The sequence below is a fragment of the Tribolium madens genome, unplaced genomic scaffold (genome assembly GCF_015345945.1).
Source record: "Tribolium madens isolate multiple individuals breed KSU strain unplaced genomic scaffold, Tmad_KSU_1.1 Scaffold_3;HRSCAF=73;Tcas5.2_LG2, whole genome shotgun sequence".
In the NCBI taxonomy this organism is placed as follows: Eukaryota; Metazoa; Arthropoda; class Insecta; order Coleoptera; family Tenebrionidae; genus Tribolium; species Tribolium madens.
In genome coordinates, this window is record NW_025401006.1 from 8,126,418 (window position 1) to 8,140,729 (window position 14,312).

Genomic DNA, 14,312 nt, shown 5'->3' on the forward strand with positions numbered 1-14,312 from the left:
TTATTGGTTACAATGTAAACAAAATCAAAAACAAAATAATTATAACTGGATGATATTGAAAACCCGTCAAAGCGTTACTTGACAAAAAACTAGTTTGAATTAAAATTTTGCAGTCTACCAATCAAAGTTTGAATAATATATTTGTTTGCAAAGCTACAAGTTGAAAATCACAAAGATGTTTTAAACCGTCAGTCAGTTTTCAAATTAAATGAAAAAATGGTAGCTCAAATTGCCAAAAATTATTAATTGTTTTTATGTATCATTAAAACCTTGTTTATTTTTTTTATATTTTAAAACAGAAATTTCACACAAAATTCAAAAACCAATTTATGATGATTTTAAAAGTGTAATACTAGAATAACTTAGATTTTAATAAAAAATTCATTTTAAANAAATGTTCAATTGAAAAAACAATCATTAACTTTATACTCATGTTATGATAAAAAAATATTAATTAATGTTCTCTTTAATAATTATTCACAAATGCATTACTAATAGCAATAGAAAAATTACATCAACAAAAAGCCGATAATGACAATAACATGATAGCTTACAGTAATAGTAGCTCACATGTTTATTTATAATTCCGGAAAATTTATTTGCGTCAAATCTATTCAAATGAATCATCTCATGGTCGGTGTGATCAGTCAAACAATTACCGACATTATATCAACAGTGTTTTTAGTCACTTTACCTTTTTCAGTACAAGGTCACAATAAAAATGAAAAATTATTCAAATAAAGATTCGAGATTACTCAATTTTACATAGTAATGACTCATTTACCTCACTCATATGGAGGCAAACATGTTACCTTTTTACCTACGCAATGGTTTTACCATAACAGAAGTGTTTTTTTTTTATACAAAGTGCTACTTGATGCCAGAGTGCACATTTTTACTAAATTAAAGAACAACAAATGACTTTCACCAACCCTCAACCGGAGGCGATTTTTCCTTTAAAGATAACACTTTCCCACATTTTTGAAATAGAATTACAACGGAAATAAATTATATTCTGATCGAAGCGTCGATTTTTTAAGGAAGGACAAGTGTGATCGAGAAAGTGGTAATACATAATTAATTTAGAAAGTTTCTTGACTCGATATGCGGACACTTTTAGCCAAAATATTAAATAATTTTCCACATAACAGAGCTAAGATCTTCAATGTAGGTAAATATCTACAACTTTTAGCCATGAAATAGCCTCATTTTTGTCTAATTGAACCGTTTTAGTACACGTAATACAAATATTCATTTCGAATTAGTTTTAAAATCAAATACTCAAAAATAAATAAATTGATAATAGAGGTGTAATCTTTTTAATAATTTTCACAGAAAACAAACAAAAAACTTAAAAAAAATATTTTATCCAAATGAATCTTTATATTACGTAGTACAGTGCGATCAAAAAGTCTTTCTATCAAATAGGCGTCCTAGTTGAGGACGTATGTTGCATGGCAGGTCGTATGTTATCTAGATGTCATAAAATTATTTTATAAAAATTAAAACATTGAGCTAATTAAATTGAATTATTCTATGAAACGTCTCAAAACAAACTGAAATAAGATTTTGTTGGTGCTTATTCATAAAAATCGTTCACCGCGGTTTCCTGTCATAATTTACATAAAAAATATTTTGACATTTCTCATTTGTCATTGTGACATTTTGTCTTCCACAGACATACGTTTTAAATTTGTACGCTTGCTTGATAGACAGACTTTTTGATCGCACTGTATCTACTCAAACATTTTAATAAAAAGCTTAGGAGTAACTTGGTCACAAAAAAACTCTAAGAAGAGTTAAATTTTTGAATGTTATGCATTTTTTTCAAAATAAGATGTAGAAATATAATGCAAAACATCTGTTTTTCTTAATTCTTGATTTAACTATTGCCAATATTTGTTTGGACAAAATTGCGAAACCCAAGTTAATGTCCAAAGGTTTGACAATAGTCTTTCACATTCCTAGATAACAAAACCGTTGCGCCACTCGGGAAATCGCTAATAACATATTTAAAACATCCTTACTCCTTTCACTTTCGTACTCTAGCTCTGCAGTCTGCTCCAAAACAGTACATGCAGCATGTCCGCGTCGAGATAAATTCTTTTTTGTGTGTGCTATTCAGTGTTAACCTTGTGTCGCAAAACGTAGTGTAATTATTCGCCACCGACATGACCACCATTCAGTTCATGATGATAAAAGCCCGAGAAAACAGATAATTCGCTTTAATTACATACATGAGTTCTCCATTAGTATTGTACTTTGTATTGTGTTTCTTATTAGTCATGTCGTTAAAAATCCGCTAATTATTGACCAGTCGATCAAATTAATATTTGGTGGCGTGAGCCCGCGATGGATACACGAATTTTTCTAGTGCTTAGTGTAGGATTGGTCTTCACGCAAGTGAATACCTTGGAAGTTGTGGCACCATCAATCAGTTCTATCGTTAATCGGATCACAAATACGACGTTTGGTGAGAGGGTTAAAACAGTGCCCAACTTTTGACTCATCGTGTATTTAGGGATTGTTCGCGGAGGGATTAGTATTTTCTCCCGGACGGTCGAAAGGATTATTACGACTTTTGGACGGGTCGAAGACAGGTTACGCGAACTTCTTGAAGAATTTAGGAGGCAAATTGTAAGGGGAATCCCCGAATTGAGCATACCAATTTTGGACCCGCTCCATGTTGATAAAATCGAATTTAATGTCGTCCATGAAGCAGCAGGGTAAATGCCTTAAATTATCACAACCTGTTCACTCCCTAGTGTAAAATTTTGTAAATTCAGCCCTAATTTTATTTTAAAAATGGCGTAATTATCTTGTAACAACAGAAAAAACTGTCCAAAATAATTCAAAGTATTTATTGTTGATCGATAAAATCATAAAATTTAAAATAGATAGAACAAAACCATTGTAAGAAGAAATTAAAAATCAAAAGACCAAAGATAGCATATAAACTTTGGCTCTCTTAATTTTTTATCACAATGACACGGTTATTATTATTTAAACTCTGCATTCAGTTGAATAAATCAAAATATGATATGCTGAAAAATTATGTAATAATTAATTACGAGTATAAGCGTTAACAATCAAAAAACAATAAGATTATAGCATATTATTTATAAAAGGTTGATAAAGTATTTATTTTGAAAACTTAAAGTTATAAACCAAGAATGAAGCCGATTTGAATTGTAACACGACAGAGTGCTTCGTATATGTCAGTATTTAAATTTTACAAATCCCAAGAAACAAGATGTCGTTTAAAAAGAGCTAAAACCTTTATATTTTCCTCAAGTACATACCAGGTGAACAAAAAAAAAATAATAAAGATGGAACCAAACGTTTTTTTTTTAATTTTTAGTTTTTTAAATGACAACCAATTATAAAACCTTTTTTACAAAAGATATAATCTAAGCATGACAACAACTATCTAAATTTTATTCGATTTTTATTGATTTTTTTTATATAAATTGCCATTAAAAAAAATTGCATACCCCAAAAACAAAACAAAAATTTCATTCTCCAGACACGACCACATTTTTATATGACTTTAATTTTTATTAATTATTATTTTCTGAAAGCTAATGATTAAAAAAAGCGTTTGATGGTTTTATACCTTTTGTTCACTTTGTATACAGGATGTTTCAGAACTCGCGCCCAACAAAACAATGCTAATTAGGTAAGATATGAGAGGAATATGGAAAAAAATGTGTAAAAAATTCTCTCTTAAAAAATGTTGACCTTTTTTATGTTCATTTAATGTTACCGATAATTTTGTATACCTATTTTTTTATATTCAGGAAAAGTAAAAAACTTTGTCAATAAAAGCCACAGATAAGGTTAAATATAACAGATGTTTATTTAAATTTGCCGTCATAGTCAGAGATGATTTAAGTGTATTGTGAACGTACCACAATTTTTAATACGTCCGATGAGATTAATAACTTTCAATACGACGATGGTTCGTTCACAATCAAACTTTCATGGATAATTTTGACGCCAAATTAAAAAAAAAACACCCGTTAGTTACGTACAATTCAGGATACAGTTTTTTTTTCTTTTATCTTCTAATAGCCTGCAGCAAAAATATGTAAAATTATTTCTCCAATAGGAATAAATAGAATCAAAGTGCAAAATTTAAACCCTCATAAGTTAGAATCTTTATAGATTGAATTTTTTAAATATTTTTTCAATGTTCCTACGTATTATCTTGGTATTTTCCTCTGAAGCGCGAGTTCTGAAAAACCCTGTATACAACAAGAAAATAAGCACTTTTAGAAAATAACAAAATACCTAAACAAACGGGCAATATGCTTCTAAATAACTACTCCTAATTAAATAATAAATTATAGACAAATGAAGCATTCGTAATTAAAACCAAAAATTCAATTATCAATAACACAATTTAATTATACAATCATTAAATAACAACAAATATTTAGTAATAAATATCAATAAAAGTTTGTGACACCAAAATAACAACAGACCATGTCAATAAAATTATAGTAAAAAATATGTAAATGAAAAACAGCCGAAAAAAAATGATCCAAAAAAAAACAAAAACAATAGTTATTTATTCGACGAGTTTGAGTGTAAATCGGACGGATTATTTCCCCGAGTGGGTTATTAAACCACGAGTGTAACGAGTGGTTTATCATCCACGAAGTGGAATAAAGCGTCCGATTTACACTCAAACAAGTTGAATACAACATTTTATTCTTCGAATTAGACTCAATAAGGCTTAAACTTGCTTTAAATCTTAAAAATAATCTGACGTTTCGTATTGAGAAATACTAAACAGTGTCAAAACTTCCTTACACGGGAGAAAAACCGTAAATTTTGACAGTGTCGAAGAATAAAATGTTTTATTTTAAGACCTCATCTTCAATAATTTTTTGTAACTTGTTACTCAATAGAAATAGTGTAACAAAGTCTCTGGATATAACAATCGATACCCCTAGTTAATTACAGTAATTTTCCTTGAAAACTTAAAAATGTGGTGTTTTCACAATTTGGTATTTTTTAACAATTATTGTAAAAATTGTTCACTATACTACTAATCATTAGGTCGGTCTGTAAAAAATCAAAAGGCAAAAACGCATTTTCTTGAACATGCTTTCAAGTAGAAATTTTGTTTGACCTTGAGTGAACAGGAACTATCATACATCGGTGTTATGTTATTATTTCGTAGCCTCAAGGGCAGCGTAGAAGACGTCACAGTCAAACACATCTCGAAATTCGAAATAGACGATGAAAAATTCAGCGATTTGGGAAATTTACGTTTCAAGTTAGATTTAAATTTAACTTTTCCGTATCTGACCATTGACGGCTTATACAAATTAAATGGGATAATTGGGGACTCGATTCCGGTATTTGGCAATGGTAAATTCTGGTAATTAGTTCGCAAGTAAATTATCAAGTATTATATCTTTCTACCACAGGTTACATTTAATAGATTTTAAATTGGCCATTTCGGCCATAATTAAATTTGATTATCTCAAATTAAGATTGACGTCTCTAAATATTGACATTAAATTAAGAAAATTAGAGAACCACTTCGATAATTTAATGGACGACGAAGAAATTGGTGAACTTTTCAATAAAGCCATTTCAAAAATGGCGCCCGAAGCGGTCGATATGCTTTGGCCAGACATCAAAAAACCGGTAGAAGAGCAAATTAAAAAAGTAAGCACTTGATTTAAAATTTATGACTGAATTAATTTTTTTTCGTTTCAGTACGTAAACAGTGTCCTCGAAAATGCCACTGTAGCCAGCCTAGCCAGAAGACTGTTCAATATTAGATAACTAGGCGAAATATTCTAATTTATTGTTATTGGTTTCGTAATAAAGTTGTTTTTACCTTGTAAATCAACTATCCACATTATCATTCCCCTTTGTCATTTATCTCTTATCATCGCAATCGCTTTTTACCGATAACACTAGTCGTGTCAATAAAATTAAATTACAAACATGTTAAATAAAATTTACGTTTTTCTGAGCTCGTTGGTTGTCGCTCAAGCAACTGTCAACGTTTGTATCCCTCTACATTCATCTTTTTCTGAAGAAGGTAATCTTATGTCACTGATGGTTCATTAAAACACACCTTTTGATGCGTCAAAACTATTCTCTTTAGTTTCAAATCCTGATGAGTTATTCAAAGAAATAAAAGACGCAATTGTGGCTCAAACCTCAAACAAGTCTAATTTGCACATTGAACATTTGGACGTAAATATCAGTCATCCAGCAATTAGGTAAATTAAAATAATAATAATATGCATAATGTATGCACCTTGATCAATGTAATAGGGTACTCGGAACTCTTGATGATCTTGATTTGTACCATTTTCACGAATTTGATATTTGTTTCCTGGAAAATATCTTCCTAAATTTGAGTTACTACCAATTTGATGTTTTCAATCTAACGTTCAGAAATTTGAGAATTGAAGGTAAATACAATATTACTGGAGATATTGGTGACTTCTTTGACATATACGGAGTTGGTGATTTTTGGTAAGATTGTAGTATTATTTCTAAAATATTATTTTTTTATTTATCGTATATGTAGGATAGAATTGCTAAACTTTTCCATCGCAATGACCAACTTTAGCATAAACGTAACCGACGAAATCTGTTTACCCGTCAATATAGATATTAATCTTCAACAAGTAAAAAACCATTTTGATAAATTTATGGACGATCCTGATTTAGAAAAATTATTCAACGACGCAATAATGGATATTTTACCTGAGACTTTTAACATTCTCTGGGCCGAAATGAAAGACATTTTCGATAAACCACTAGAAGATGTAAGTCTTAGGTACTAAAGCTTTTTATTGAAGTAAAATTCTTTTTTATTCCAGGAAATTAATAACATTATTCATCATCATAACATTTCGGCGTTAATGCATACATTAAGAAGGGCTCAAAATGTAAAAACTGCGCCCTATTGTTATTCAACGTATAATTAAACACCTGGCAGGGTAAGAAAATTCTCATGTTGATTAAGATATCAATTTTTATTTCATGTTTAGAAAACAAATTGTACAAAAATATTAAATTGTATCACACGTTTTTGAGTTAGCAATACTTTCCACTATGCCTATTTACCTCTTTTACGAATACAGGGTGTGTTAGAGGTGCATGTATCGACGACACAGACCATAATTATTTTGACCAAAATTTTTAACTCAAAAACAAATTTTTCACCATTTACAACATGCATTTCAAACACAGCCTATATATTGATACGTATCTGAGTTTTGGTTAAAGCTTTGGAACTATAAAAACCAGATCGCTGGCCGTTTCACCGGATTTTCATATCAAATTCATATAAATCCGGTATCTTTCTCTCAAATCTCAAATCTTTCAGCCAGCGACCGGCTACTAAGACATACAAATTTATAAATACAAAGTTTGCGTTAAAATTACGAAATTTGTTCTCAATTAAAACTTAGCAAAAACATTTATTTATTTTAGAAAGTCACAAATAAAAAGTAAATGGTCTACAGTGTTGCATAATTTTTGACATTGAAACTATAGTCTAAAGTTCGTCGTGTTGTAAGTGTCTGTTTTTAATTAAATTCTTGACTTGGCTAACGATTTCAGAGACGTTTTGTGTGTCAATTTCAATTCTTTCAGTTGGAGATAAGTATAAAAATAGTGAAGGATAACTATTGACACGTAAATTGCCGCAAAACATTCTTTCGGCCTCGCAGTCGACTTTGGCACTTCTTATAATACCTTCTAATCTCTACAAAAGGCACGACGTAAAAAAATATTTTCCAGTTTGGATTTATTTACATCTGCAACTTTTCGAAATTCGGGTTCGAAATGTGTACAGTGACCACACCACGGTGCATAAAACTCGACAAGCCATGGCGTCATAAACTTCTTTGTAAGGATTTGATCTTTAAACATTTCAGCATCCATTGAAACGACAGGAGAAGGAATCAAGTTTAAAACCCAGCGTTTAAGTGAGACAACATCGCGATTGCCGTTGTACATCCTATATTATTTTGCGAAATAACTATAATGGAGAAAATAAATTACTTACCCAACGGTATTCATCCCCTTACTCCCCAAGGGATAAACCCGAATCGTCGGATAACTCCGAACATTTTGTGCGTTACACAAATCCGAATTTGCGACACAATCCACTTGTGCTACTTTAATTTGCGGAAACTCAGTCAATTGTTTGGCAAGCTTGCGCCACTGGGGAGCCAATTTCTGGCACGGCCCACACCATGGAGCGAAAAAATCAACAACCCAAATTTCATCTTCCGGCTTTCGCATCAATTGGACAAAAGACGTGTCATCCAATGCAATAACTTCAAAAAATCGTTCTTAAACAGGAAAACTTGTACGAGACTTGCCTACCAGATGGCGCTATCATGTCTGAAATAAACTCGACAATCCCATCTTCAGATGGCGTCCCGTGAAACACCTGCGTCCGGGTTCCATTATACAAGATTGTTGTGGGATATGACGAAATTCCATTCTGTGAACACAAATTCCTGTGTAAAGTACAGTCGACTGTCCCGAATTGGACAATATTTGGAGCGAAATGATGACTCGCCCTTCGCAATTCGGGCATGAGACGCCGACACGGCGGACACCAGGGGGCGTACCAGTCAACAAACCATGCGCTGTTGCCATTTACAATGTTTGAGAAATCAGCAGGGGACAATGCGTGCAGGTTTTGGGCCTTGCTGCTGTCTCTAGCAAAAGCTGAAAGTTCGTGGAGGACGTCTCGGCCGTGGTGGAGCTCAAAAGCGCCGCCTACTTTCAAAATACCCCAATTTGGGTAACGCGAGATGTGGAGACTCGAACAAAGAGCCGAGTTTTTGCCACAATGAATCAAACCTAGTGTCAGAAATGTACCTTTTCGTAAAAAATAATAATATGGGGTACCTATATTTATAGAAGGAATCATAGATGGAAGACGTTTGAGTTGTAGATTTAAATCTGTGGCAGTGCCGAGGTAAAAACAAAGCAGCCAAGGATTTTCATCACCGCTACGTAATTTCGCTCTAATTTCCTAAAAAAAAATTAAACTAAGTGCTACCAACTTACAACAAAATATGTTACTATAATTTATCTATCCACTTACCTTGAATTGTTCTTCATTTAACGATTCAGGGTTTGGTAAAATACTTAAAATATTGTCAAGAATTTCTTTACTATCAGATCCTTCCACATTATGCAAAACTGCAAAACTTTCAGATTCACTATTCTTCTCCTTATCCACTTGCCATAATACTATAGGGTTACTTTTATGAGTATGAGAAATTTTATCACACAATTCCAGATCTTTTACAACTCCAACTGACATCAAACCGTCCTAAGTAACAAAATAAATTATTTTGTTGATAATAACTTTAAGTCTAAATATTACTAAAATAGCCGCCAGTTTGAGTCTAGTCTCGTGTTCAGGACAATTTGGATTATCCTCTGCACAAAGAAACAGCAACCATTGTTGCTTCCTTAAATCACGTTCCCAATTTTCTTTATCCACATTTTTTACACTAACAGTTATTTTCGATAAAACGTAATCTTGTAATTCATCAAGAGTTCGAGGGCCATAATAACGCTGGCCCTCGTGAAGGTGAGCCTAAAGTAAGATTTCACAAAAACTTGTGCACAAAACAGTAATGAAAGCAACCTCTTTCTCATAATAGAGCAAAGTGGGGTAAGATTCAATACTGAGTTGGTAACACAAAGACCAATCATCTTCACAGTTAACAGCACCAATTCTAATCACCCCCTCTAATTCCGAAGACAACTTACGCCAAGTTGGGGCTAATTCATGGCAGTGGTGACAATTAGGTGAGTAGAAATTTATAAACCAAGCCTGACTAGCATCCAAAATGTTCAATTCTATGACAAAAAATTATATGAGTGTAGGCAACCAAATATACACACCACAATTTTTTTTCTTAATTTGGTCAAAAAAAAGTAAAAAACAATGTTTAAATGCAATAAAATGCAAATATATACAGAAATAATACAGTTACCATAATCAGCCCTGCTTAACGTAACAATAAGGGGATCATCATCATAAATCCCAAATTGGTCCCTGTAATAAGTATAACTGTGATACTGATGTTTTTTCTGTGAAGACTCAGTATCTCCATGCAAATCATAATGTTTACGTGTGTCTGGATCTTTTAAAATCTCATAAGCTCTAGCAATTTTAATAAATTTTTGATCAGCCCCTTTATCATCCTAAAAATGACAAAATGACGATTGAATAACTTAGATTATATTAAAAACAAGCCTTATTCTTATCCGGATGTAATTTTACAGCTAAAACTTTAAAAGCCTTCCTAATCTCTTTAACAGTGGCATCTCTAGGCACTCCGAGCAATTTGTAAAAATCTTCATTTTCATTACCAGAAATATTTACAAAATAGCAACCGATAAAAATAATTAAAAAAACTGCGTTTTTACAAACAAACCTAAAAACAATGCCACGTAACCAAATGGTGAAGAAATAATGAAGAAAAAACAGATGTGCTAAGAAGGTTATGTCACCACAAAAAATACTCACATTTTTTGTTACTTCGTAATTTTAAACAACAAAACGTTTCCTGTATTGGTATATTAATTAAAAATAAAACTCTTTTGATAAGCCAATTAACTTTGATAATTTGTAACACTTTAAGCTTATCCAAACACACGACACCCACTTTACTTCCTACAATATATCCTTGTTGATTTCCTCCGGTTTCCTCTCTGTTGTATTAATTCCAAATTAGAATTGCAAATGTTCTATTTATAATCTTAATATAACTCACTAAATGTTCTATTTTCATTACAAACCCCATAAATTTTTGTTTTACTTTTTCCGGTTCTTGGTTAGAAGGCTAGTGTAGGCAACACGTAATACGCATGAAAAATGGAAGAAAAAGAGGGGAATTACCAAATGAAACAAAAGTTTATCTTTAATCAAATATAAATATTGTAGTCAATTACTACTTGCAACATTGTTTTTATAAATACAGCTAGGAATTACTAATTACATAATAAATTATTCAACTGAACGTTGTAAACAACCCTACTTACACTGCTATAACTTTCAATAAATATAAAAAAAAACGAAACGTACAATGGCGAGACATGTAGAGGATGTGTTTAAGCCTTGCCTATACATTTTTAAAATTTTTGGTTTATATTCATTGTGTATAGGGAACGAAGATGTGAAAAGAGAAAGCATACTTGGAGTTGTTTGGAGTTTGATTGTTGTATTTTGTTGCATGTCAAACGCTATTTATGGAATTGTACACAGAAATGTCCAATTTAAAAGTCTACTTTTAACATTAAGTGACACCATAGAAATTTGTACCGCATTCACAAATGCATCAATTTCAATTCTTTTTCTAATCGTAATCAGAAAAAAAGTGAGTTTTTTTCACGTAACGCACGCTGGGATTTCCACCACAAGCAATTTAAACTTGCTTTTTAGCTTTCAACTTTTTTACAACAACTCAGCAGGTGTGATGAAGAATTTCGAAAATTTCACAAAGAGAATTATAAAAAGACAAAGCAAATGAACATAATAATTGGTTTTATTCTGGGTTTGATTTTGGTTCTAATTATTTGTACTTACGTTTGGTTTGATACAACATTATACATGACTGAAATCAATTTTGTCATGATTGGAGATGCGATGGCTTATTGCTTTCCCTTCATTATTGGACTACTTGTAACTGCACAATTCTCCTTGATGACTTTATTGCTCAAGCAACAATTTGTTTGGATAAATGAAAAGCTAATTGAGACCAAAACAGGCGTGAATAGCGCATTAATCGAGTAAGAACTGTGTTTTTGTAAAATGCAGAACATTACTCAAGACTTGTAGTGACGAAGTTATCAGAACTTTAGAGAATCTAAGACGGAAACATGATATTTTGAGTAGTTTAGGATCTCATCTGAATAAAATTTATTCAGTACCAATGTTACTAGCAACTTCGCATCACTTTATTGTTATTATTGTGACGTGTCTCTTGCACTTGCAAGATTCGAAACCGTTGAAACAAGATCATTCGAGATTACTGTACAACTTGTACGATTGTTTAGTTATAGTACTGCACAGTGTTGAAACAGGAGCGATGGTTATGATTTGTTCCAAAACAAGAAATGAAGTAAGTTGGTGCAAAAATGCAATTTAAAAAAATGGATTTTTCAGGCAAAAAATTCAGCAAATATTTTGCATCAGTTTCCCAAAACGTTTACAGATATTGACAGTTTTGTATTATTAGCAAAATCCTTAAAAGCATTTATGAATGTATCTATTACAGATTCAGTTGTTTTCAATGCAATTATTGGATGAGGAGGTCGAGTTTTGGGCTTGTGGAGTATTTATTATCAATGAAACTTTATTGTTCTCGGCAAGTATTTGTACCTACTCGTACATAATATAGATAATTAATACAAAATTTTGTTTATAGATGGTTGGCGCAATCACATCGTATTTGATTATCGTATTTCAAATGGATAATGATAACAAATAAAACTGTTTTTATTCATTGCATGTTGCATGTTTGGAAAATAACATTTAAACTAATTGTCGATACAAAATGACAAATAGCCCACAAACCACAAACACTATAATTATTTTAAGCATGACCTTATAAACTAATACATAATAAATAAGACCAAAGATTCGACTGTTTTATTTAGAAACAAAATTAACTCATGGCTACCACTCCCAATATTTACAACGTAATAAAACCCCTACTAATTTTTTCAAAAATCTTTGGACTTTATCCAAACAAAATTGAAATGTCTGATACACAACAAATTACAAGTTGTTCATGGAGTAATGGTTTGGATGTTGTTTGGTCGGCCACAGTTATGATTTTTCTTACGTTCTATGCCATTTATACAATGAGAATGGGAGACAAACCGACAACTAGTAGTGAGTTAATTGCTAAAATCGGTGATGTAATCTATCTGACTGTCTCCCTAACTGATGCTTTTTTGTTATCACTTCTCAGTATAACGAAACGCAGAAAGGTAACTAAAATGCAGTTATGGCAATAGTGATTTTGATACAGATCTCTAGATTGTTCTATATTTGCAAAAGTTTGAAAACTTTGAGAAGAAAATGCATCAACTGGATTTACCTTTCGACACGGCTAACGAATATACAAAAGCAAAAATCCGTGTTCTTTTTGCTATAGCAACAGCAATATGTCTGATCATTTCTTATGTTATCATTAACATAATTCTGTTTTTGGGGAGTGTGACTTTTGTAGATATTGGAGCTGAAATTGTCACTTATGTTTATCCTTTAGTGACAATGATAACAATGGTTATGCAGTTTGGTACATTGTGTTTGCTTGTTAAACAAAAATTCAGATGGATTAATATAAAACTTGAACAAATCCAGAAACAATGGCAAGAAAAAAATAACAGTACTTATTCTTACAAAATTAAATTGGTTTCTCCAATGTAAAACACCCATTTTTTTCAAATTATTATTGAAATCACTAATTTTGTTACAGTCAGCCGACTAAAGCAATATCGTTGGAAAAATTAATTTATTTTTTAGAACAGATCAGACGAAGACATTACGAATTATGCTCACTTACTGAAAATTTAAACAAGATTTTTAACTTCCAAATCTTATTCACTTGTCTCAACTTATTCATTACTATGACTTTTACAGTATATTTCTATTTTATAAGTAACACAGAAGCTAAAGCTCGTAATCCGGTCCTGTATTCGACATACTATGCCTTGAATGGTTTTATAAATGTTTTTGCTTTATTTGGATTAGTCTGGACCGCATCTCAAACAAAAAAAGAAGTAAAAACAATTAACATAAGTAAAAAATCTTTAACAGAAACAATTGTAGGCCAAATATACAAGTCATATCCTACACACAATTTATGCCAGGAACGAAGAAGTGGAAAACTCGGTATAGATTTGAAATAGTAAAATCAAATTTAAATGATTTCAATTTTCAGATAATGCATTTCTCGTTTCAACTTTTACAAAGTAACGTCGAATTTTCAGGCTGTCGTGTATTTGTTTTAGATGAAACTTTATTGTTTTCTGTCAGTAAATAAATTGAGACAGATTTAAGAAAAAGTAACGCTGTATTTTTCAGGTAATTGGCGCCATTACCACGTATTTGGTTATTGTAATTCAATTTCATTATCAAAATTAAAAATATTAAGTTAAAAAATATTTTTGATTTTTCGAACTCTAGAATATCTAAAAGGTTTTAAAATAAAATGTGTTAATAACGAAAATCAGTGCACAAAGTATTTAAAAGTTATTGTCAAAAGGTTAATAATAATAAT

At 31.4% G+C, this 14,312-nt stretch overlaps 5 protein-coding genes across 6 annotated transcripts; 4 read left to right on the top strand and 1 right to left on the bottom strand.

Annotated features, from left to right (window-relative positions):
- Window positions 1–2,031: 2,031 nt before the first annotated feature.
- LOC123007305 lies at window positions 2,032–5,872 on the top strand. Its single transcript, XM_044402535.1, has 5 exons — window positions 2,032–2,473; window positions 2,522–2,726; window positions 5,192–5,392; window positions 5,442–5,685; window positions 5,737–5,872. Exons 1-5 carry the CDS (start codon window positions 2,353–2,355, stop codon window positions 5,803–5,805), a joined length of 840 nt encoding a protein of 279 aa, XP_044258470.1. The 5' UTR covers window positions 2,032–2,352; the 3' UTR covers window positions 5,806–5,872.
- LOC123007306 lies at window positions 5,850–7,071 on the top strand. Its single transcript, XM_044402536.1, has 5 exons — window positions 5,850–6,067; window positions 6,134–6,251; window positions 6,307–6,510; window positions 6,566–6,806; window positions 6,861–7,071. The coding sequence occupies exons 1-5, from the start codon at window positions 5,971–5,973 to the stop codon at window positions 6,966–6,968; spliced, it is 768 nt and encodes a 255-aa protein (XP_044258471.1). The 5' UTR covers window positions 5,850–5,970; the 3' UTR covers window positions 6,969–7,071.
- On the bottom strand, window positions 6,998–10,873 carry LOC123007302 (dnaJ homolog subfamily C member 10-like). Its single transcript, XM_044402530.1, has 12 exons — window positions 10,797–10,873; window positions 10,550–10,734; window positions 10,277–10,457; window positions 10,014–10,224; window positions 9,662–9,876; window positions 9,395–9,610; window positions 9,110–9,340; window positions 8,911–9,037; window positions 8,377–8,862; window positions 8,054–8,327; window positions 7,801–8,005; window positions 6,998–7,750 (listed from the first exon to the last, which is right to left on the bottom strand). Coding segments are annotated over exons 2-12 (2,358 nt in total). The 5' UTR covers window positions 10,552–10,734; window positions 10,797–10,873; the 3' UTR covers window positions 6,998–7,540.
- A 235-nt stretch (window positions 10,874–11,108) lies between these two features.
- LOC123007304 (putative gustatory receptor 28b) lies at window positions 11,109–12,663 on the top strand. Of its 2 annotated transcripts, XM_044402533.1 has the most exons (6): window positions 11,109–11,399; window positions 11,465–11,811; window positions 11,861–12,143; window positions 12,188–12,250; window positions 12,300–12,389; window positions 12,450–12,663. In XM_044402533.1, the coding sequence occupies exons 1-6, from the start codon at window positions 11,109–11,111 to the stop codon at window positions 12,510–12,512; spliced, it is 1,137 nt and encodes a 378-aa protein (XP_044258468.1). In that variant the 3' UTR covers window positions 12,513–12,663. The 2 variants fall into 2 exon arrangements, with proteins under 2 accessions (XP_044258468.1, XP_044258469.1); XM_044402534.1 differs by lacking the exons at window positions 11,109–11,399; window positions 11,465–11,811 and having other exon boundaries at window positions 12,068–12,143; window positions 12,188–12,245.
- On the top strand, window positions 12,663–14,176 carry LOC123007303 (putative gustatory receptor 28b). The gene is made up of 6 exons (XM_044402531.1): window positions 12,663–13,017; window positions 13,067–13,455; window positions 13,509–13,812; window positions 13,862–13,924; window positions 13,974–14,063; window positions 14,117–14,176. The coding sequence occupies exons 1-6, from the start codon at window positions 12,697–12,699 to the stop codon at window positions 14,174–14,176; spliced, it is 1,227 nt and encodes a 408-aa protein (XP_044258466.1). The 5' UTR covers window positions 12,663–12,696.
- The last annotated feature ends 136 nt before the right edge of the window (window positions 14,177–14,312 follow it).

Excerpts from the sequence above, each read along its gene's own strand:
- LOC123007305 (XM_044402535.1), top strand. The coding sequence starts at position 2,353 with ATGGATACACGAATTTTTCTAGTGCTTAGTGTAGGATTGGTCTTCACG. Across the intron at positions 2,474-2,521 it reads GATCACAAATACGACGTTTG|GGATTGTTCGCGGAGGGATT; the intron begins GTGAGAGGGTTA and ends TCGTGTATTTAG. Across the intron at positions 2,727-5,191 it reads GTCGTCCATGAAGCAGCAGG|CCTCAAGGGCAGCGTAGAAG; the intron begins GTAAATGCCTTA and ends ATTATTTCGTAG.
- LOC123007306 (XM_044402536.1), top strand. The coding sequence starts at position 5,971 with ATGTTAAATAAAATTTACGTTTTTCTGAGCTCGTTGGTTGTCGCTCAA. Across the intron at positions 6,068-6,133 it reads TTCATCTTTTTCTGAAGAAG|TTTCAAATCCTGATGAGTTA; the intron begins GTAATCTTATGT and ends TATTCTCTTTAG. Across the intron at positions 6,511-6,565 it reads TACGGAGTTGGTGATTTTTG|GATAGAATTGCTAAACTTTT; the intron begins GTAAGATTGTAG and ends TCGTATATGTAG.
- LOC123007302 (XM_044402530.1), bottom strand. Across the intron at positions 10,225-10,276 it reads TACATCCGGATAAGAATAAG|GATGATAAAGGGGCTGATCA; the intron begins GCTTGTTTTTAA and ends TGTCATTTTTAG. Across the intron at positions 8,863-8,910 it reads GATTCCTTCTATAAATATAG|GTTTGATTCATTGTGGCAAA; the intron begins GTACCCCATATT and ends TTCTGACACTAG.
- LOC123007304 (XM_044402533.1), top strand. The coding sequence starts at position 11,109 with ATGGCGAGACATGTAGAGGATGTGTTTAAGCCTTGCCTATACATTTTT. Across the intron at positions 11,812-11,860 it reads GTGAATAGCGCATTAATCGA|TGACGAAGTTATCAGAACTT; the intron begins GTAAGAACTGTG and ends CAAGACTTGTAG. Across the intron at positions 12,251-12,299 it reads TTACAGATATTGACAGTTTT|ATTCAGTTGTTTTCAATGCA; the intron begins GTATTATTAGCA and ends TATCTATTACAG.
- LOC123007303 (XM_044402531.1), top strand. The coding sequence starts at position 12,697 with ATGGCTACCACTCCCAATATTTACAACGTAATAAAACCCCTACTAATT. Across the intron at positions 13,456-13,508 it reads ATTAAATTGGTTTCTCCAAT|TCAGCCGACTAAAGCAATAT; the intron begins GTAAAACACCCA and ends ATTTTGTTACAG. Across the intron at positions 14,064-14,116 it reads ATGAAACTTTATTGTTTTCT|GTAATTGGCGCCATTACCAC; the intron begins GTCAGTAAATAA and ends TGTATTTTTCAG.